The 24,556-nt window shown below is 43.7% G+C and overlaps 1 protein-coding gene across 1 annotated transcript in view; it reads right to left on the bottom strand.

Annotated features, from left to right (window-relative positions):
• Nucleotides 1-3,084: 3,084 nt before the first annotated feature.
• The window catches only part of FUCA2 (alpha-L-fucosidase 2), a 43,308-nt gene continuing 21,836 nt past the window's right edge, over nucleotides 3,085-24,556 (bottom strand). Inside the window, exons 6-7 of the mRNA XM_044291185.1 lie at nucleotides 23,857-23,962; nucleotides 3,085-3,301 (exon numbers count right to left, since the gene is read on the bottom strand). Coding sequence (XP_044147120.1) covers nucleotides 3,116-3,301; nucleotides 23,857-23,962 — 292 coding nt within the window. The 3' untranslated portion in view covers nucleotides 3,085-3,115. The remainder of the gene's footprint in view (nucleotides 3,302-23,856; nucleotides 23,963-24,556) is intronic.

The raw sequence follows: 24,556 nt of genomic DNA, 5'->3' as shown, positions 1-24,556 counted from the left end.
TTCAAATAGCTCTGATATAGCAGAAACCACTAAATTATGAAATTGCTAAATTGGGAATTGTATTTCAACCCAGAACAAGAAATGTGCTTGAACGGACACTAAATAACTCGCCCAGCTACAGCACTAAGGACAGATTTAGCTGGATATAAATTTGAGGCCTAGTATTTAGGCGCTGGGTGACAGGTATGGGTTTAGTGACAGAATTAGACTTGGAAATGCACAGTAGCGGGTGTGTGAAGTTATTCTGAATGTCCCTATGTGCACCTTCAATATGATCTACCCTTTTAGGGATAGATTTCAAATAGCTCTGATATAGCAGAAACCACTAAATTATGAAATTGCTAAATTGGGAATTGTATTTCAACCCAGAACAAGAAATGTGCTTGAACGGACACTAAATAACTCGCCCAGCTACAGCACTAACGACAGATTTAGCTGGATATGAATTTGAGGCCTAGTATTTAGGCGCTGGGTGACAGGTATGGGTTTAGTGACAGAATTAGACTTGGAAATGCACAGTAGCGGGTGTGTGAAGTTATTCTGAATGACCCTATGTGCACCTTGAATATTATATACCCTTTTAGGGATAGATTTCAAATAGCTCTGATACAGCAGAAACCACTAAATTTTTAAATTGCTAAATTGGGAATTGTATTTCAACCCAGAACAAAAAATGTGCTTTGACGGACACTAAATAACTTTCCCAGCCACAACAGGACAGCGGTAACGAGAGATTTAGCGGGATATAAATTTGAGGCCTAGTATTTAGGCGCTGGGTGACCGGTATGGATTTAGTGACAGAATTAGACTGGGATATGGCCAAAAAATAACCACACTATTGCTGGTTAAATGCACTTGGTGATGGGCGCAGCTTGCCCCTGATGTAGTATATGGCCAAAAAATGAACAGACTATTGCTGGTTAAATGCACTTGGTGTCACAGCTTGACCAACCACACTACTGAGGGTTAAATGCACTTGGTGACGGGCGCAGCTTGCCCCTGATGTAGTATATGGCCAAAAAATGAACAGACTATTGCTGGTTAAATGCACTTGGTGACGGGCGCAGCTTGCCCCTGATTTAGTATATGGCCAAAAAATGAACAGACTATTGCTGGTTAAATGCACTTGGTGTGATAGCTTGACCAACCACACTACTGAGGGTTAAATGCACTTGGTGACGGGCGCAGCTTGCCCCTGATGTAGTATATGGCCAAAAAATAAACAGACTATTGCTGGTTAAATGCACTTGGTGTGACAGCTTCACCCTGATGTAGGCTTTAGCCAAAAAACAAACGCACCATTGAGGGTTAAATGCACTTGGTGACAGGCGCAGCTTGCCCCTGATGTAGTATATGGCCAAAAAATAAACAGACTATTGCTGGTTAAATGCACTTGGTGTGACAGCTTCACCCTGATGTAGGCTTTAGCCAAAAAACAACCACACCATTGAGGGTTAAATGCACTTGGTCGCAGCTTGTGCTGGCGCACCACAAGACACAAAATGGCCGCCGATCACCCCAGAAAAATGTGACTGACAAACGGTCTGGGCAGCCTAAAAACAGTGAGCAATTGAGGATCAGCAGCTCAATGATCCACAGCTGCAGATCGATCAGTTAATCAAGTCCTTTGGAGGAGTTAATCTGCCTAATCTCGCCCTACTGTCGCAGCCGCAACCTCTCCCTACGCTAATCAGAGCAGAGTGACGGGCGGCGCTATGTGACTCCAGCTTAAATAGAGGCTGGGTCACATGGTGCTCTGGCCAATCACAGCCATGCCAATAGTAGGCATGGCTGTGATGGCCTCTTGGGGCAAGTAGTATGACGCTTGTTGATTGGCTGCTTTGCAGCCTTTCAAAAAGCGCCAAGAAAGCGTCACAAAAGCGCGAAGAAAGCGACGAACACCGAACCCGAACCCGGACTTTTACGAAAATGTCCGGGTTCGGGTCCGTGTCACGGACACCCCAAAATTCGGTACGAACCCGAACTATACAGTTCGAGTTCGCTCATCCCTACTAGGAAACCACTACTAAGGACAGGCAACAAGCAGAAGAGACTTGTTTGGGCTAAATAACACAAAGAATGGACATCAGACCAGTGGAAATCTGTGCTTTGGTCTGATGAGTCCAAATTTGAGATCTTTGGTTCTAACCACCGTGTCTTTGTGCGACGCAGAAAAAGTGAACGGATGGACTCTACATGCCTGGTTCCCACCGTGAAGCATGGAGGAGGTGTGATGGTGTGGAGGTGACACTGTTGGGGATTTATTCAAAATTGAAGGCATACTGAACCAGCATGGCTACCACAGCATCTTGCAGCGGCATGCTATTCCATCCGTTTTGCGTTTAGTTGGACCATCATTTATTTTTCAACAGGACAATGACCCCAAACACACCTCCAGGCTGTGTAAGGGCTATTTGACCATGAAGGAGAGTGATGGGGTGCTGCGCCAGATGACCTGGCCTCCACAGTCACCGGACCTGAACCCAATCGAGATGGTTTGGGTTGAGCTGGACCGCAGAGTGAAGGCAAAAGGGCCAACAAGTGCTAAGCATCTCTGGGAACTCCTTCGAGACTGTTGGAAGACCATTTCTGGTGACTACCTCTTGAAGCTCATCAATAGAATGCCAAGAGTGTGCAAAGCAGTAATCAAAGCAAAAGGTGGCTACTTTGAAGAACCTAGAATATTACATATTTTCAGTTGTTTCATACTTTTTTGATAAGTATATCATTCTACATGTGTTAATTCATAGTTTTGATGCCTTCAGTGTGAATCTACAATTTTCATAGTCATGAAAATAAAGAAAACTCTTTGAATGAGAAGGTGTGTCCAAACTTTTGGTCTGTACTGTATGTCTGACAGAAGACTGTACCATATCCCACTAGATAGGCATACAGTGTCGTATCACAAATAGGTTCCTACTGTAATTTTTTTTTACCATGCAGTACTTTCTTTGATGTATACCTTTGTATGGAATTGGGTAGTCCATTATGCTATTCTATAAGACATATAAAATTATACCAGCCCAACGGAAGCAAAAAGGTCTGGTAAATGGAACCCTATTGATACTTATACATAGGCTCTAATCTAGTTGCAAACAGAGCCTTTATCAGCACTTTACAGAAATCCAAACTTTGTCTGGTGCCTTGGGTTAAATACAGCTTCGTTCAGATTAGTAATCTTCAGTGCCCAGCCCCATGGGACTGCCATTTGTGAAGGATTGGATGTTGGCAGTGACACAATCATTCCTTTCTCTCCCAACGGCAACCATTTTAGGTTTTGTTCATATCCAACCAGATGTACCTGAAACAGAGAATCAATTTTCATCACATTTTAACAGCAACCCTTTTTGTTATTGACAACACAAGTAAAAAAAAATTGGTGTAAAAAAAAAAAAAAAAAAGATTTTAAAGGGAACCTACCTGAGAGTAGCCTGCAGTGTGATTCTAATGATCATTGTCTTTCAGCAATCAGATGCGGCAAAAGCTCTGAAAACGCTCTTTTATCCCTTGCCCGCGCTATTTTCTAGTCATGCTTTAAGTCAAGGCAACTTCGCACCCTTCTCTGACCCTTTGCCTGCGACTGACAGCCGGCAGTTCGGCAAAGCCTGCCAAACTCTCGTGCATAAGTGCCGTCAGTCAAAGTGAAGGGGCAGGATAGGGGGTGCGGTTACCTTGACTTGAAGCAGGACTAGAAAATAGCGCAGGCAGGGGATAAAATAAAGTTTTCAGAGCTTTTGCTCCATCTGACTGCTGAAAGAAAATTACTATTAGAAACACACTGCAGGCTACTCAGGTACTGCTGGCGGTTTGGGATGGTTTTTGGAGGTGACCGGTTCCCTCTAAAAAGGTATATCACAATAAATAGAAGGATCCATATAGACATTCGTTACACAAAATTAAGGGCCCTTTACACTACCCAAGCATCGGCCAGATAATCTCTAACAAGCGTTCGTAGGAACGCTTGTTAGCAATTATCTGCTTGTGTATTAGGGCTGCAGCTAACGATTATTTGAATAATCGATTAGTTGCCGATTAATTACTACGATTAATCGGAAAAAACGACAAAATTACAAAAAAGAGAGGTTTATATGATCTTACTTGAAAAATTATGTTCAAAGGCCATATTAAAACAAATTGTGGACGACACTATTATGGGGGATCTGTGGACGACACTATTATGGGGGATCTGTGGACGACACTATTATGGGGGATCTGTGGACGACACTATTATGGGGGATCTGTGGACGACACTATTATGGGGGATCTGTGGACGACAATATTATGGGGGATCTGGGACGACACTATTATGGGGGATCTGTGGACGACACTTATGGGGGATCTGTGGCTGACACTTATGGGGGATCTGTGGACGACACTTATGGGGGATCTGTGGACGACACTTATGGGGGATCTGTGGACGACACTATTATGGGGGATCTGTGGACGGCGTAGTTATGGAGAGGGGGATCTGTGGACGGCGTAGTTATGGAGAGGGGGATATGTGCACTGTTATGGGCATAACAGTGCACAGATCCCTTTCCTCATAACAGTGCACAGACCCCCCTCCCCATAGCAGTGCCATAGACAGATCCTCCCCCCTCCCCATAGCAGTGCTATACACAGACCCCCCCTTCCCATAGCAGTGCCATAGACAGATCCCCCCAACCCCCTAACAGCCCCGGCCCCGATGCTTGCATCTTTATTTTACCTTTTTACAATGACGCTCCCGCTCCTGTAACAGCCAGGCAGAGCGGACGGCGGCGTAACGTCACTCAATCACGTGACGCACCTGCTCCGCCCACTTCATGAATGAAGGAGGCGGAGCAGGCGTGTCACGTGAGTGAGTGACGTTACGCCGCCGTCCGCTCTGCCTGGCTGTTACAGGAGCGGGAGCGTCATTGTAAAAAGGTAAAATAAAGATGCAGCGACCGCCCGAATAGCAACGAATCGGCGATTATTCGATAACTGGATTCGTCGACAACGAATCCAGTTATCGAATATAATCGATTACATCGATTAATCGTTGCAGCCCTATTGTGTATAGATGCCACCGATTACCTGATGAACGAGCAAAATGCTCATTCATCAGGTAATCGCATCTTTCATGCTTTTCATATGACAACCAGCTATATAAAGAGGGACTATCATTACTAGTCGTAAGTTACTGCCGTTACAGGGGCCGTACTGGGACAGTACCAATGAAAAAATCTCTAAAACTGTCCCCCCAACACAAGGCTTCAGGAAACAAAATTAAGGCAAGGTGTAGCTAAGATTTGCAGATCACATTTTCAAGCATCTAGCTCCAATTTGTGGCATGTGGGAGAAGCTTAAAAGCCAAGCTGAAAGCACAATTTATTAGCCACGTGAAACGTCAAAAATCGTATCAAGTCCCATGGGATGATTCTGCAGTGCCTCCTGTTCTTCAATGTGCCAGCTATTGCTATGTGTTCCAAACTGAGAGGGACAGAATCTTTGAACTAAGAGACCTTGGTTTTTCAGTCCGGCTATGTACCTAGCAAGAGGTATCAGTAGTTGGGAGACCAGAAACGACGTGGAATGGCAGCAATAGTTGCACAGAGGCGAAATTCTGCATGGATGGATCATCTCAGTAGAAGAATGGCGCATAGTGATCCAATTTGTACTACAAGTGAAATTGGATGTCATGTCCCAAACCTAGAATGGCAATATAGTGTATACACAAAGAATCTGAAGACATCTGTACGACATTGGGCTACGAGCCAGAAGACCAGCTACAGGGCTCCACTGACCAGGGGTGGACTGGAAACTTCCCTAAAAGTGTCCCCATTTTGTAGACAGGTCCAAGTTGATAGAAGGAAGGACAACACAAGTAGGTGGGGTGGGGGGGGGGGGGCAGCAATACCGCAGTGCAGCACAATACTGCCACAGCAGGACCAAATACCACAATACAGCACAAAATACTGCTGCCCTTGCTATATTCAACTTTATTACCATCCTGAGGACAGTGATATATTTGAATTAAGGAGGGCACCTCATCAGGTGCATAAGTACCTGATTCTCCTAGCAATAATTAATGCTAATGGGGAGGAGGGCTCTGGTGCCCCCTGGACATTGGCCCACCTGGAAAATTCCTTGTAAGGGCTATGGCCAACCTGCCCATGCCACTCAAAGGCCATCACAGCACAGCAATGGAGGTCTATGCTCTTTAGCGATGAGTCTCGGTTTTGTTTCTGATGTAGCGATAGCTAGAGATTGACCTGGAGACCACATGAGCAATACCAAGAAAAGGCCTTCACAAGTGAGTGTCACAGTGGTCCTAGTCCTGGGATAATAGTGTGGGCTGATACAATATATGATAGCTGGACCCTCTTAGTTTTTATTTCAGTCACATTAACATCTTGGCGTTATATTAATTTGGAGCTGTTTATCAACGGGAGAATGCCATGCTGCATGTTGCTCATGCTACTGTGAGCAGCATGTGTGGCCTAAACTTACTAAGGTGGTCTTCAGCATCTCTAGACTTGTCTTCCGTCGATCACATCTGGATCTGGAATGTGAATGGTCAGCAATGGCAAAGGGAGCTGCCATCAGTGGATCCTGTTGGTTTATGTGCCCATCTGCATTCAGCGTGGGAGAACAAAATTCTCAGGTCTTGTGTTTTTCTTATAGCTACTTTTTAGAAATGTCAGGTGGGTGGATGATAGAATCAATCTGTAACTTGTTATTTGAGGACTAAAGGGACTTTATAGTGATGTGTGGTCCTGACGTGTATAAATGACACATTGATGCCCAGGTAAGAAACAGATGAACACAGAAGTTGGCCCAAAGAGACTCTGTTTGCTGCAGCATGCTCCACAAAAATACATCATGCCTTCATTATTTTTCTTGTGGATTCTCAGTACCCATAAGGGGGGAAAAAAGCCTCCCTGTGCCTCCAAACCCCCTTTTCAGAAAGTGGAAAGGGCGGTATAGAAACACCACTGGCACCTATGGTTTACACTGTTTTACACCAGAAAAGTGGTATAGGCGGATGATAAACCTCCCCCATAGTTTTGTTTTTCATCCTTAGTTGAAAATTGCCCATCCCTAGGAAATATCCATGTCTATGCAAATGAGCCCATTGAGTTAAATTGGTTGCACAGGCTGTTTCAGTTGTACGGATACAAATATCTGTAATTACTATAATAGTGATAACACCAAATCGCAATAAATACCATCTCAATTTTTACTTTACTGTTTTTTTCTGGGGTTTTTCTTGTCTTTTTAGGATTTTAAAGAACAAAGAATATAAGCAAGAAAAAACACTAAAAGAAAAACGGGTCAGTACATGAAACTTGGAAAAAAAATTGAAAAACACAAGTAGACTACATACCTCCTAGATGGCAATGAAAGCAAGATCAGTACCGGAGACCTCAAGTGAGAGAGATGCAGGTGCTAATTGATAAAAAGCCGAACCAATTAGAGAATAACAGCACTCAATCTAACCCACTAAGCCACCATGGTGTAAAAAAAAAACGCCCACATACTACTGAAAAATGAGAAAGTTGTGGCTCTTGGAACGCAGCATAATAAACTATTTATTTTGCATAAGACAAACTACTGTTATGCAAAAGGAGTAATAAAATAAAATAAAAGCATACATATTTGGTATTGTTCTAAATGTACTGACCCATGGTGTAAAAGTAAAATGCTAGTTATGCCACATCCATTACTGCCCTCTAAAAAATGTATAAAAGTTAATAAATAAGTTATATGTACTGTATTTTTCGCCCCATAAGACGCATTTTTCCCCCCCAAAAGGGGGGAAATGTCCCTGCATCTTATGGAGTAAATACTAATGAGCGCTTCCATTATGAAAGCGCTCATTAGTACTGGAGCAGGGGTCTTATTAACATTGGGGGTCTGATGGGGGCTGTGAGCTGATGTCTGATTAACATTAGGGTTCTGACTGCTGGTCTGACCTGAGGTCTAATAAAAATTAATTTTTTTCTTATTGTTCTCCTCTAAAACCTAGGTGTGTCTTATGAGCCGATTCATCTTATAGGGCGAAAAATACTGTATATAATAAATGGTGTCCCTAAAAATACAGTTCATCCCACAAGTCCTCTTATATCTACAGAAAAATAAAGTTGTGGGTTTTGGAAGGCCAAAAATAAAAATTTTTTGCCAGATGTGCCATTATTGTAAAAAAGTAGTAAAAACTGCAGCCTTCCCGCCCTTCTACCCCTCCCCCAGTCACCTGCTGAGCCGGTCTTGAGACTGCCTTAACCCTTCACACCATTCTTAGGCCGACACCTGATTATCTGGGGTTCTTCCCCTAAGTACACTGTGCATGAGTGGAGGATTTAACCCCTTCCTGCCTCTTGTCATTGAGGCCAGCTTCCTAGTAAAAAAATAAATAAATCTTATAAATAATAATAATAATAATAATAAAGGAAATGTGCGTCCATACGGGTTCCCCTCAGCCGCAGGGCCACCCGGTCTGTGTGGTCTCACACTGGGCCCGTGTCCTATCTTGGGTAAGGGGGACCTCACATAGTTCCCAATCCGCCCTCCGGGGCTGTTTTGGTTGATGATTCTCCACCTGTGCAATCCAGTGACGGACCACTGCAGGATCCCAATCCGTCCTCCGGGGCAGTTTGGTTGATAATTCTCCACCTGCTCAATACAGCGGAGAACCTCTGGAATTCCCAATCCATCCTCCGGGGTCGTTTGTTTGATAATTCACCTTCGTAAATCACGTGGAGGACAGCTGAAGTATTCGCAATCCACCCTCTGGGTCGTTTGGTTGATAATTCTCCACCCGCGCCATTCAGTGAAGGATCTCTGCAGGTTTCCCAATCCGTCCTCCGGAGACGTTTGGTTGATAATTCTCCACCTGCGCCATACAGTTGAAAACCTCTGGAATTCCCAATCCACCCTCCTGGGTCGTTTGGTTGATATTTCTCAGCCGGCACAATTTTATACAGGACCTCTGTTCCCATTCCACCCCCTGGGTAGTTTGGTTGATAAGCCCCCACCTGCACAGTCCGCAACTGCCAGGGGCGAGATTCTGAGGGGTAGACCTGCGCGCTAGCGCACCACAGCAGGTCATCTTCTCCTCAAATATCTCCACTCCCCCTCCCTCCCCGCTCAGGCGCACCCTCTCTCACAGGAGCGGGTCCGTCCGAGGGAGGGGGGAGGGGAGGGGGGGGGGGGGAGGGGAGGGAAATCACTGTTTCAGACCCTGACATGAATCTGAAGCAATCTCCTAATGGTGGCCAGCAGCACTTGTCGTAGGCATTACCCCCTTCCTTAGGCGGAGTAATTGCACTACTTCGGGATACAGTACTGACCTTATACATTGTCCCCTGCCATAGGTGGACTAAGTACAATAACACTGATTTCAGTGCTGGACGTATACAGTACAGACCAAAAGTTTGGACACACCTTCTCATGAAAATTGTAGATTTCACACTAAAGGCATCAAAACTATGAATTAACACATGTGGAATTATATACATAACAAAAAAGTGTGAAACAACTGAAAATATGTCATATTCTAGGTTCTTCAAAGTAGCCACCTTTTGCTTTGATTACTGCTTTGCACACTCTTGGCATTCTCTTGATGAGCTTCAAGAGGTAGTCACCTGAAATGGTCTTCCAACAGTCTTGAAGGAGTTCCCAGAGATGCTTAGCACTTGTTGGCCCTTTTGCTTTCACTCTGCGGTCCAGCTCACCCCAAACCATCTCGATTGGGTTCAGGTCCGGTGACTGTGGAGGCCAGGTCATCTGGCGCAGCACCCAATCACTCTCCTTCATGGTTAAATAGCCCTTACACAGCCTGGAGGTGTGTTTGGGGTCATTGTCCTGTTGAAAAATAAATGATGGTCCAACTAAACGCAAACCGGATGGAATAGCATGCCGCTGCAAGATGCTGTGGTAGGCATGCTGGTTCAGTATGCCTTCAATTTTGAATAAATCCCCAACAGTGTCACCAGCAAAGCACCCCCACACATCACACTTCCTCCTCCATGCTTCACGGTGGGAACCAGGCATGTAGAGTCCATCCGTTCACCTTTTCTGCGTCGCACAAAGACACGGTGGTTGGAACCAAAGATCTCAAATTTGGACTCATCAGACCAAAGCACAGATTTCCACTGGTCTAATGTCCATTCTTTGTGTTCTTTAGCCCAAACAAGTCTCTTCTGCTTGTTGCCTGTCTCCTCCTAACAGTTGTTTTAGAGATGTGTCTGCTGCTAGAACTCTGTGTGGCATTGACCTGGTCTCTAATCTGAGCTGCTGTTAACCTCCGATTTCTGAGGCTGGTGACTCGGATGAACTTATCCTCCGCAGCAGAGGTGACTCTTGGTCTGCCTTTCCTGGGGCGGTCCGCATGTGAGCCAGTTTCTTTGTAGCACTTGCTTGTTTTTGTGACTGCACTTGGGGACACTTTCAAAGTTTTCCCAATTTTTTGGACTGACTGACCTTCATTTCTTAAAGTAATGATGGCCAATCGTTTTTCTTTACTTAGAATTTGTATTATGGCAAGAAAAAAAGCAGTCTATTCAGTAGGACTATCAGCTGTGTATCCACCTGACTTCTCCACAACACAACTGATGGTCCCAACCCCATTTAACATTTTTTGTTATGTATATAATTCCACATGTCTTAATTCATAGTTTTGATTCCTTCAGTGTGAATCTACAATTTCCATAGTCATGAAAATAAAGAAAACTCTTTGAATGAGAAGGTATGTCCAAACTTTTGGTCTGTACTGTACATTCCCCCTTCTGTAGGTGGCGGCATTGCATCTCCACTGAGTTCAGTACCTGCCGTATTCATTAGCTCCTTCCATAGGTGGTGGGATGACATTATCACTGGTTACAAGGTGTGCTGCATGCATTACCCCCTTACTTAGGTGCTAATTGCACTCCCACAGGGTACAGGACTCGCCATATGCATTAATTCTCGTCGTGGGTATTAACCCCCCCCTTCTTAGGTGGGGTATTTTCACTACCACTGGCTTAAGTACTCCATACGCATTCCACCTTCCATAGGTAGGGTAATTGCACCACCATTGGATACGGTCCGACTGTCGCGCTATCCTTCCATAGGCGGAGTGTTGCACATCACTGTGCTTCCTGCCTGCCTTACCCCCCTTTAGAAAGTGATCCACTAGCAGGGGAATAACTGGACACAGTTAGATACGGCAATTCAACAGTCGGTTCTCGACGGTGCCCGGTACTCTTACTCTAGTGCTATATGAGTGCCGTCAGTGGATACGGTGGCTATTCCTCATTGTGTTCTTTTGGTGCTGGTTTTGGGCATGATTATAACTCCTCTGTCTTCTCAGTGGGTTTACTAGCACTACTTGTGTCCTAAAGACTCCCATCTCCATGTTCCAGTCGGTCATGATATTGTCTGCATCAGTAGTAGTGCGTACACCATTGCACATATATGGTGAGTACGTTCCAGCAAGTCAAGTGCTTCACTGACTGTATTCTCTATCCACCACTCCTTCTCTGGAAATGTGGTTATGCTGGCACTCTGGTAGCAGCTACAGCGTATTGTCCTCCACAGGTGCAGCCTTTCGCTAATGCTCAAAGTTCGTGATCGCTGTAGTGGGACATCCCCTCAGGTAGGGGCCATACCCTGGCGCTAGCTTAGGAGTTGCTCCTGTTCAGCGCCATTCCAGGTAGAGTTTTTAAGGTTGCTCTACTTAAACTGGGGCATTATGGTACGTTGCTTCTATGGATATAGTCTCAGGCCTCCCTCTCAGTTTTTGCGCTGACGGGGCAAGCGCTGGCTACTACTGTGGGAGCGGTATTGCATTACCACTACATACTTGGGTTCTGTCTGCTCAGCTCTTTCGTCAGGTGATGGACTCTTCTAGCACCGAGTTTGGTGGCCTTTGTGGGTGCCCCCCTCCTCTGCTGGGGTATAGGGCTAGCAATAAAGTGCGACTCCCCTTGCCTGGCTTCCTCCTCAGGCAGAGTTTTTTGCGCAGCCACTTAATCCTTGGCTACTTCTGTAGAGCACCAGTCTCAGATGGGAAATGGGCTTGGACCTAGCCTATTCTTCCTCTGAACTTTTCCTCCTCTGGATCATGGTTCATAGACACCCCGCATGCCTTGGTAGTTCCTATGTTACTACTTTCCCTCATCTGCATTTGCACAGGGTATTCTTTTGGTGGCCTTCCATTCCAAACACGCTCCCCCGACTGGTGGGCTGTGGCGCCCTGCACATCCCTCCTTCTATGGGGACTCCTTCCATTGGTCTGGGTGTGCTAACGGTATCTACAAGAAAGCTCCCCACCTTCTCTCCCGAGCAGGAATTCCGGAAGCATACGACATGGATGCCCTGACATCTCCTTGGCGGGAGTTCTCCCTCCTTACGTGTTTTTTCTCTCCTACCCAGGGTTCTACGGAGGATCAGATGGAGGGCATTCCGACAAATCCTAGTCGGAATTGGCCCAGTTGCGCGTGGTACGCCGACCTCGTTCTCCTTCTAGATGTCCCTCGTCACTTCCACTCAGATGACCTTCTTTCAGGGTCTGGTCTTGCATCAGTATTTAGGGTCTTGGTTGACGGCGTAGCTATTGAAATAGTCATCCTGAGGTGGAGGAAGTTTTTTCGGCGGACGTCGTCCGCACTATGATTCAGGCCAGGAAGCCTGCACCGCCTAGGATCTATTATAGGACCTGGCGGTCCTCCTGGGCTTCTGTGAAAGATGGGACATTCACTCAGTTTTTTCTCTGTCCACGTTCTTATCCTTTCTACAATCAGGGTGGACCTTGGTTTAGCCCTTAATTTTCTTGATGGATCAGGTGTTGACGCTTCTATCCTGGGGCAGCTTCCAGCATCTTCTGGTTCCCCTGCTGCCCATGGAAACTTTCCTTCAGGGAGTGGCACATATGGTTCCTCCGTACCGTCCTTTACCGCCTTGGGATCTGAATATAGTTCTCTCAGCGTTCCAGTCTTCTCCCTTTGAGCCCTCTCTCCGGCTCCTGTCCTAGAAGGTAGTTTTTTTTGTGGCTATCACATCCACCAGACGGGTGTTCAAGTTGGGGGTGCTCTCTTGCAGAGAACCCTTCCTGGGTCTTCACAAGGATAAGGCGATTCTCCAGCCCATTCCTTTTCTCCCAAAGGTGGTCTCTGTCTTCCACATCAATGTAGAAATTGTCCTTCCTTCACTGTCCCTCTTCTCACTCCCTAGGGAAGGGAAGGAAGGGAGTTACGTCATTGACGTCAGCGCTCTGATCATTATTGGCAGCCTCCAATCCCTTCCGGCGTACGGAACCCCCCCTTTTTTTTTGTCATCCGGAGGTTCCATGCAAGGGATTGGCGGCCTCCAAGGTGGCAATTGCATGATTGATTCGGTCTGCAAATGCTGTACCATTCTGCCCTTAGGTGTCACGGCTCGCTCTATTGAGCGGTGGGTGCTTCTTGGGCTCTGAGGCTTAGAGCTTCAGCTGCCCAGTTGTGTAACGTGGCTACCGGTCCCCCTAACACACATTCACTAAATTTTAACAGGTGCATACTTATGCATCGGTGGACGCTGCTTAGGCCGCATGGTCTTGCAGGCGGCAGTTTCTTAGATACCAGCAGGAACGCTTGCTTCCATTGGTCTGTGGTTTTTCCCTCCCCATGTGCTGCTTTTGGACGTCCCACGGTTCCTGTGTCCCACAATGAATATGGGTGAGAAAAGGAGATTTTTGTATAACTGACCAGTAAAATCTCTCTCGCTCTTCATTGGGGGACACAGCACCCACCCAGTATTGTTGTTCAGCCACTGTTGTGGCAGTTGCTGGTTAGAACCCTGTTGGGGCTTTTGGCATGGTTGGTGTTCCATGTTTTTTCTTGGTTGGCTTGCTTCTCCTACTGCGTGTACACAAACTGAAGCTCTCTCTCCAGGCTGGAGGGGGTATAGCTGCCAGGGGAGGAGCTAACAGCTATTACTAGTGTCAACGCCTCCTAGAGGACATAGCTATACCCACGGTTCCTGTGTCCCCCAATCAAGAGCGAGAAAGAGATTTTACTGGTAAGTTATACAAAAATCTCCTTTTCCTATCATAGTGCCGGCCATGTGTGGTCTGCAAAACACTACGGTCGTCTGAATGAGCCCTTATATTGATAACCTATCCTGTGGATAGGTCATCAGTATATTGAAACTGCACAACGCCTTTAAAAGCTCCCCTTCACTCCTTTACCATGTACGAGTGAAGCATCTGAGCATTTCCTTGTCCTTACCTTGTGCAGCGGGCCGGTCCCGCGCCAGGGGTCTCTTCTACAGGTGTTATGCGAGTTTTTTTTTATAGTTTTTTTTTTTTTTTAGTTTTTCGTGACGCCAGTTGCATTTCAGCAACGAGCGACTAAGTCCCCCTATGTAGAAGGGGATGGTGGGACCCAGGTGTAGGAATGCCAGAGTGGTGTAAGGGTTGCCTATAGTGTCCCTATAATACTGGTATTAAAGTAGTTAACAGCTTTACTTGAATAAACTTTCATCAGGAAACAATCTTCCAACTTTATCTTGGTCATCAGCAGATTTAGGCTCAACTTCTGGCAGGCAAACACATTCAGCCCGCTACATCTGTACTCTCTCAGCTATGCTATGTTGGCTAGATTCTCTATCTTCTGTATGCTGCAACTTTACTTATTTGTATCCGGATCTGTATCTTTGTCTTTCGTTCTGTCTCTCTTTATCTTTATCCAGATAAATCTTTCTTCCTGGCTTTGGAGGCACTCAGCTTAGGCCCAGCTGAGCAGGCAGTGCTCTGCTGGCCAACATACGGCTCTACCCTTACAGGGAGGCAAACTCAACTACTACTAACACCTCCCTCTCTAGAGAGGGCTGGAATGGGTACAAGGTTCCACTACAGAGAAACTAGCTTTGCCAATGTTGCCGCCATCTGCTAGTGAACCAGGCACATTACACTTGATCAGTCATTTGCAAGGAAATGAGAATACACATTATGCAGGACATGGCAATATATGCATAAGATGACCCAAGATCAAAATTGGAGATAGTGGGGGTGCAAAAAGGTGGTAATGCCACTCTGGGGCATTACATTCCCTGGCACTTAAGAACCAAGCCGCTCTCGGCTTGTGCTTAGGGTATACATAAATACTGATATATGCTCTTCGGGCACTTGAAACAAAATACAAAATGCTGCATAGGAACAGACTTGCGTAGACTGACATAAAAGACGGCCATCATCCTTGTAAACAGCTCTTTGTGATCTGGTTATTGTAGTTATTAAAGGGGTTATCCAGGTTTTTTCCCCCTAAATTTTGCTGTGGTTGATGTGTGTTATAACACTATTATAGATGACAAAAATTTCCTTACTGCGCCATTGACACACTTTCCCAGTCTAAATAGCTTGCGGGCACTTAACTCTAAATTCCTGCACTGCTTCCCCCTCTACAGACTCTGTATAAAATTGCTATTTTGTTCTTTACGGTGCTGAGGACTGGGTGATTTCTCCCTCTTCTGTCCTTCAGAGTCTGCCATGCTTTTCTCTGCATAAATACACAGCCTGTGTAATTCACCCTTTTCCATTGCACCAGTGTTTGTGTGCATTTTCTAGCTGCAATGTAATTCAGTACAGCCTCTGATCTGCTCTCCCTGAAGAAATTGATGCTTTCCACCCTGTCCATACTCATATGTGCCATGATTTGGTTCTTGTGTACCACCTTAAAACTGCATGTACTAAACACTGAATTACCATTCAAATCAAATCAATTTAAAGACGATCAAATTATAGCTTTCAAATTTCTAGGACATGAAACAGTGAAACAAGTACAACTGGTTTGCACTGGTCACACCCAATTTTCAAGGCATTGGCCCACATTCACTTATCAGTCTATGCCAGTTTGCACTTTAATTATCTACTGATTATGCAACTATTTTGTAGCCATCTCCTCTGTTCAAAAATTGATTGTGGTGGTGCAAGTGACAGTTTACCCTATATCTACAGTGCCTTAAAAAAGTATTCATCCCCCTTGACTTTTTTAGTATTTTGTTACATTACAGCCTTAAGTTCAATGTTTTGTTAATCTACATTTTATGTGATGGATCAGAACACAATAGTCTAAGTTGGCGAAGTGAAATTATAAAATATATAAATAAGACTATTGTTTAGAAATAGAAAACTGCCATGTGTGTATGTATTCACCCCCTTTTGTTAGGGAGCCCATAAAAAGCTCTGGTGCAAACAATTACCTTCAGAAGTCACATAATTAGTGAAATGATGTCCACATGTGTGCAATCTAAGTGTCACATGATCTGTCATTAGATATACACACCTTTTTTGAAAGGCCCCAGAGGTCACAAACCAAACACTGCCATGAAGACCAAGGAACTCTCCAAACAAGTAAGGGACAAGTTGTTGAGAAGTACAAGTCAGGGTTAGGTTATAAAAAAATAAATAAAAAAATATTGAAATCTTTGATGATCCCCAGGAGCACCATCAAATCTATAATAACCAAATGGAAAGAACATGGCACAATAGCAAACCTGCCAAGAGATGGCCGCCCACCAAAACTCACAGAACGGGCAAGGAGGGCATTAATCATAGAGGCAGCACAGAGACGTAAGGTAACCCTGGAGGAGCTGCAGAGTTCCACAGCAGAGACTTGAGTATCTGTACATAGGACGACAATAAGCCGTACGCTCCATAGAGTTGGTCTTTATGGCAGAATGGCCAGAAGAAAGCCATTACTTTCAGCTAAAAACAAAAAGGCACGTTGTGAGTTTGCGAAAAGGCATGTGGGAGACTCCCAAAATGTAAGGAGGAAGGTGCTTTGGTGTGATGAGACTAAAATTTTACTTTTTGGCCATCAAAGAAAACGCTATGTCTGGCACAAACCCAACACATCACCCAAAGAACACCATCCCCACAGTGAAACATGGTGGTGGCAGCATCATGCTGTGGGGATGTTTTTCAGCAGCCGGGACTGGGAAACTGGTCAGAGTTGAGGGAATGATGGATGGTGCTAAATACAGGGATATTCTTGAGCAAAACCTGTCCCACTCTGTGCTTGATTTGAGGCTAGGATGGAGGTTCACCTTCCAGCAGGACAATAACCCAAAACACACTGCTAAAGCAAGACTTGAGTTTAAGGGGAAACATATAAATGTGTTAGAAAGGCCTAGTCAAAGCCCAGATCTCAATCCAATAAAAAATAAATAAAAAAATCTGTGGCCAGACTTAAAGATTGCTGTTCACAAGCGCAAACCATCCAACTTGAAGGAGCTGGAGCCGTTTTGCAAGGAGGAATGGGCAAAAATCCCAGTGGTAAGATGTGGCAATCTCATAGAGACTTATCCAAATCAACTTGGAGCTGTGATTGCCGCAAAAGGTGGCTCTACAAAGTATTGACTTTAGGGGGGTGAATAGTTATGCACATTTACTTTTTCTGTTATTTTGTCCTATTTGTTGTTTGCTTCACAGTAAAAAATAAAATAAAAATCTTCAAAGTTGTGGACATGTTCTGTAAATGAAATTATGCAAATCCTCAAACAATCCATGTTAATTCCAGGTTGTGAGACACCAAAATATGAAAAAAGTCAAGGAGAAGTCAATACTTTTGCAAGGCACATTTTGATTATATATATATATATATATATATATATATATATTTTAGGCCTGCACAATATATCGCCAAAGCAATCGCAATAAATCGCCATATCGCAATCGCCAATTAGCCGACCCAAAAATGCTGCAATTGTATTACCATATTTTTCGCTTTATAAGACAAACTTTTTTCCCCCAAAAGGAAGGGGGGGGGGGGGAATGGCAGTGCGCCTTATAAAGCGATGGTTGACTTTTTACGTGGCTGACACGGATGTATCGCCGGCCGCTATGTTGCACAGCGTGGCCGGCGATACATCAGTTACAGTGCGAGGGGGGGCTGGAGGCAAGTCGTTATTTTAATAAACATATGTTCTTCTATTTATTCTATTTTATTTATCTGTTCTGCGCAGTGCTATTAAGAAAATGGCAAGTTTTGTATTTTGTACTTTTGCAGTAATGCAAATATGTTATTTAATTTAGTAAAAGATGTTTTATTTTGAAAAACACTGTGCAATTCAGTTCTTGAGTTAAGCATAACTACATTTCGGCATTTGTGTGTGCTTTTGCCTTGAAAATCCAAGCAAATAGACCTCTAGCACAATTCCCTTAAAATATCGCATCGCATATTGTTATCGCAATTTTTAGGGCCCTAATCGCAATCGCACAAAATTCCCATATCGTGCAGCCCTAATATATATCTCAAATAGAGAATACACAGCTGTTCATATCTGGTATAAAAAAGATTTTCATACAGGCATACTTTTATAAATGTGCCACATTTAAAAAAAAAAAAAAAAAGAGAGACAAAATTCATGCCATCTCCCAATCTAACTATAATGCCGCTAAGCCCAATAATATTGGCAAATCCTTAAAGGGATTGTCCGGTCCCAAAACCAATTTTAGTCATGGCCCAGAAAGAAATAGCTACTCACCTATTCAACCCTGCTCTGTTCCAGTGCAGAAGTTCCTGTACCCATTCTTTCTAGAAAAGTGCCACTGCATCCCTTCACTGGCTTCAGCAGTGGGTGAGGTCTCCTTAAACGAAACATGACCACAGAAGCTCAGCGGTCACAGGGGACTGGAAGAATGGGGATGAAGTGCCAGTGTTTTTCTTTCCTTTTCATTCTTTTAGGGCCCTAACTAAAACTGGTTTTGGGGTTGGACAACTGTGACAAATAAAGCATGCTGCATTTGTCTGGATGTAATTTTTTTTTTTATCCTTATCATTACAATGATACATGGTCTCTGGTGGTTAGTTTGCATACCTAAGCTGTTGCCCATCCACATAAACTACAGCACAACAAATCCTTGATCTGATAAAGACATATATTCCACATATACAGCCAGGTCCATAAATATTGGGACATCAACACATTTCTAACATTTGTGGCTCTATACACCACCAAAATGGATTTGAAATGAAACAAACAAGATGTGCTTTAACTGCAGACTGTCAGCTTTAATTTTAGGGCATTTACATCCAAATCAGGTGAACGGTGTAGGAATTACAACAGTTTGCCTATGTGCCTCCCACTTGTTAAGGGGCCAAAAGTAATGGGACAGAATAATAATCATAACTCAAACTTTCACTTTTTAATACTTGGTTGCAAATCCTTTGCAGTCAATTACAGCCTGAAGTTTGGAACGCATAGACATCACCAGACGCTGGGTTTCATCCCTGGTGATGCTCTGCCAGGCCACTACTGCAACTGTCTTCAGTTCCTGCTTGTTCTTGGGGCATTTTCCCTTCAGTTTTGTCTTCAGCAAGTGAAATGCATGCTCAATCGGATTCAGATCTGGTGATTGACTTGGCCATTGCATAACATTCCCCTTCTTTCCCTTAAAAAACTCTTTGGTTTGGATTTCTAATCCATTGTGGTGGTGCATAGAGCCAAAAATGTTAGAATTGTGTTGATGTCCCAATATTTATGGACTTGACTGTATATAAAAATTCAATATACAAAAACATAATATTCCTGATATAATCTGAAAGGAAAAGGAGTAGCTGAACAGACATGTCAATGTCAAAAGAAATATGCATGTTTATAAAAGTAAAAAAAAATATGACATAGCTAGCAAAAAAAGATAATTATATAAATTTTGTCCATGCGACCTCATTTGGAGTATTGTGCGCAGTACTGGAGACTAGTGATGGATGAACATCTGCCGGGACGGTTCGCAATCAAATGTTCGCAGCGGGTCCCATTCATTATAATGGCAGGCGAACCAGAAAAACCTTCAGCTCATATTTGCAGCCAAGAAATAATTACTAGAAGTGCACAAATAGTCCCACAACATGGACAGTGACATACCAGATGTACTATTCGAATTTGTGATCTCCATTCATTATTTTTTTCAATGCTAAATATCGGCAATATAATTTTCACGTATGTGCATGTGCAAATGTACTATACAGTACCCAAATGCACTATAAAGAAAGTATATTAGTATATAACACCCCGCTTCAATCAGTTTTTGGGGAGGAGGACTGGTATATCACACCAGTAGAAATTATTGGTTCCAATATCGCTTGTCCCTCTATATACCTGCAGTATCGCAGCAGAACCGCACACAACTGCCGCACAATACGAATGCACTATAATATACTTTCTGACATAGAAAGTATATTATAACATTGTACAAGGAAGGCAATCCATTAGAATATACATAAAGATAAAACGTAACCTTTAATAATTTTACTATGAGGGTCCATTCACCCGCAAAACACGGACACCGGCAATGTGAATTCCCCAATTTGTAGACCGCACATCGCCGACACTATAATAGAAAATGCCTAATCTTGTCTGCAATTGCGGACAAGAATAGGACATGTTCTATTTTTTTGCGGAAACGGAAGCACAGAAACGGAAGTGCGGACCTGCAAATGTGGATCCGCAAATGCGGATGCGGACAGCACATTCCAGCCCCATTGAAAACGAATGGGTCTGCACCCGTTCCGCAAAATTGCGGAACGGATGTGAACCCATTTTGCGGACGTGTGAATGGAATAGATATCCCTCAAAATGAAAATAAATTACATTATTAAAGTTAAGCAAAAAGCATAGATGTGGTAGGCAATAACAAGTGCTCGGCGGCACAAAATCAGAAACCATATGTCCTACCACAATCCGGGGGGTTCCAGTGCACATCCATGATTCCCGGAGGGAAAGCAAAAAACATCTATCCCTGGGCTAGATGATGATGTGGTATTGAAAGACAGGGTGGGCAAAGAACTGTCCATGATATTGCCCTACAGGGGGTGCTATTCTGGCCCTGATAGCCTAACCACAGACCACCCGCCCTGATAAGAGCGACCCCGTCCGGAACCTTACCCTATATAACAATGGCCCTAGTAAGCCCCTAGACTTCAATGTGATCACTATATAGATCTATGTGTTTTTGACTCATTATAAAAGTATATTATAAGTATATCGCACCCCTCCGTGTATCACACCTATCGATAGCACACCTATACCAGTCCTTAAAAGGACTTTTGTGGCCCTATTAGCTAGCGTTTAGTGTCCCTAACAGCCTGTCCCTGCTCCATACAGCAACCTCTCTCTACACTGGCAAAACACTGGATGTAAAATGGCGGCCAGATGAGGTTTATTTATAAGGTAGGGGGTATGTCCATGTGCTGAAATGTCTCAATTGGCTGTCCTGTACCACCTGATGGATGTGTCATGGGTCAAAGTTCTTCATAATGTAAAATAATATGGCGGGGCGCGAATTTCTCCATATGTTCGAATGTGCGGCAAATCGAACACACAAAGTTCGCTGCGGAACAACCGCCGGGCGAACCGCAAGGCCATCTCTACTGGAGACCATATCTCCAGAAGGATATTGATACTTTGGAGAGAGTTCAGAGAAGAGCTACTAAACTAGTACATGGATTGCAGGATAAAACTTACCAGGAAAGATTAAAGGACCTTAACATGTATAGCTTGGAGGAAAGACGAGACAGAGGGGATATGATAGAAACTTTTAAATATATAAAGGGAATCAACAAGGTAAAAGAGGAGAGAACATTTAAAAGAAGAAAAACTGCTACAAGAGGACATAGTTTTAAATTAGAGGGGCAAAGGTTTAAAAGTAATATCAGGAAGTATTACTTTACTGAGAGAGTAGTGGATGCATGGAATAGCCTTCCTGCAGAAGTGGTAGCGGCAAATACAGTGAAGGAGTTTAAGCATGCATGGGATAGGCATAAGGCCATCCTTCATATAAGATAGGGCCAGGGCCTATTCATAGTATTCAGTATATTGGGCAGACTAGATGGGCCAAATGGTTCTTATCTGCCGACACATTCTATGTTTCTATGTTTCTATGTTAACTTTGCTGCAATCGTTTTCAGCCAGCCAGTAAAAGCACTTTTATAACACACAAAAACCTCAATATTACAGAAACTTCCTAATGTGAAACCATACAGACAGTTTACACTCTGCACTTGAATGGTTTACAGAGTATTGATCCATATCAGAATATCGGGGAGTTTTTAGATAAACTGCACGAATGGTGTCGCACAGCTTTTTCAGCCAAAGCCAGAAACGGATCCTGCAGGAAGGAGTATAAATCCTTCCTTTATATTTTTCATTCTCTTCTGACCCACCTCTGGCTTTGGCTAGAAAAAACTGCATCAAAAAGTGTCACAGAAAGCGGTGTGTGAAACCACCGTTTGAAAAGAAAGTTTTTATGAATGAGTCCAGTTCAGCAACTTCTTTTTATGCCACTGTATAAAAAAAAAAATAATAATATATGGGAAGATGGGTAGCTGGCAGGAAAAGTAAAAGAAGAGCATAAAGGTTTGGGAGTAACAACCAGGGTCGGTAATCAATGTAGCATACAGTGGTAGACACATGGAGTCCCTGACCTATGTAAATGAAATCTCAAACTTTGCGTTCCTCACATGTGATACCTCTCCTATAGAAGCAATGCTTTTACATCCGTAATGCAGCATGAGATATTGTGCGCCTTCATATAAAAGCACAATATGTAGGTTCATGTTATGGACCTGTTAAAACTTAGAGTCTCCCTGTATGGTGCCCCTGTAGCACTGTTTCCAGGGGAGAATACCTGCATTATACCCGAAGTGATACACATTCTATATGAATCTGTGAGGCACAAAATGTGTGCGCCTCTATACAAAACCATGCTAAATGGGCATTGTATGTTATGTGTATGTCCTTATACTCCTGAAGAAGGGGATTTGCTATTGTCCCCGAAACACGTTGAGCTTATTTAAAATAAAAAAGTCTTTCTAAGCCTCCATTGAAGTCCCTGGCTACATCATTGGGATACTGAAGTCTACCATACTCTCACGGCGATCTCGGCAAGGGAGGAGTGGGTACTAGTGTCTTCAGCTTATCTTGCACCTCCTATTTTCATTATTTTATTATTATCCATGATGCCACTTTTTATCATTTTTTGGCACTGTACAATACTCAAATCACTGCACCAACGGTTATTGGCGCTCCTAGCATATCTTTTATACTTTTGTTTCGAGTTTTTTGCAGTTCACCCTTTTTAAGTTGACTGTTTAGGTAGCAGCCTATATCAATTGTACTATCAATAGCAGTTTTTTATTTCTCTATGGGAATTTCTTCCTTCTGTTATTTTTGGATACTCTAGTAGTCCTCTGGCGCTTCCACATTTCCTATTCTCCTTCCTCAGTCTCCCTTTTTTCCCCCCTTGTTTTCCCTGGCAGTGACCCTAATTTCTACTTCCCATTTTTTTAAATTCTACAAACAGGCACTAAAGCAGAGGTAGACACAAAAGGGCAGATTTAAAGGGATTGTTTCATCCTGCAATGTGATCCCCTGTTTAATGCAGAGCCGCCAATAGAGATAGCTTTCCATCTTGCTCGTCTAGCCTCTGCAGAAGCATGGCAGTATAACTGTGAAGATTTTTTTTCTGCATGGAAAGTAAGAAGGAACTATATGGTCAGCCTGAGCTCACCCCCTACATACAGATTAGCGGCAGCACCACCAAGGGCTACATGTGGAAGCAAAAGATAATGGAAAAGGTCTTGATGGCATAACGTATAGTAACTGCCTTTCAGGGTATTTGGTATGAAAATGATTTAATGAGCTAAGACCTTTAACATGAACCAAATTCTACTACTGAATGACATTGATATATCTTTTGTTATTTATATGCTTTGTTAGCATACAGCATAGTAACATATAAAATGCTGTATTTCTGTAATTGAATCTGATGATTGACAGCTGCAGACAGGACACCCTTTCTGGGCAATATATAGGTGTCCTATACATTGATGTCATTTAGTGCACACTTTCAACAAACCAAAAACTATTACTGACCTTCGTCTTCCCACTAGATCGGGGTTCTCCAAGGGTTATTTTCCAGCTGGAGGGCCACTTCAGGAATGTAGCATACACAGTCTGCTCTTCAGGTCTACATGTATACCTGTGGAATAAACAATGCATTAGTATTCATAAATATGTTTGTTTATAACAATGCTCTATATTCAGTAAGCAAGAAATTAATTTCTGTAGTTCAGTGCAAATGTATCTGTTTGGCTTGAAAATGCTTAGTGTATTCCTGTGGTCTCGGTACACAACACAGTGACATGTCACAAGTTTTGATGGGTGGAGATCCAGATGCAGAAGTGCTTGGGTGAGCAAGGTCATTGGTTTGGCTCTTCTTCTTGATGCAATTAAGGCCGCGTTCACATCACCGTTTCTCCTTTCCGTTCTCCGGCTCTGTTGGTGCATGCAGGACTTTCGTCTCCGCTCAAACGTCACGTTCTGAGCGGACACCGAACGGACCCCATTATAGTCTATGGGGTCTTTAGGCTCCGTTACGCTCAGTTAGGTCTCAGGTACCTGCAGAATCAGTCCTTTCCGTTTTCCTGCTCCTCAACAGAGCCAGAGAACGGAAAGGAGAAACGGTGATGTGAACGAGGCCTAAGGCTACTTTCACACTTGCGTTTGGAGCGGATCCATCTGGTGTCTGCACAGACGGATCCGCTCCTATAATGCAAACAATGGTATCCATTCA

Source organism: Bufo gargarizans, chromosome 4 (genome assembly GCF_014858855.1).
Source record: "Bufo gargarizans isolate SCDJY-AF-19 chromosome 4, ASM1485885v1, whole genome shotgun sequence".
Classification (NCBI taxonomy): domain Eukaryota; kingdom Metazoa; phylum Chordata; class Amphibia; order Anura; family Bufonidae; genus Bufo; species Bufo gargarizans.
The sequence above is the reverse complement of the archived record's forward strand: the minus strand, read 5'-3'. Positions and strand labels throughout refer to the sequence as shown.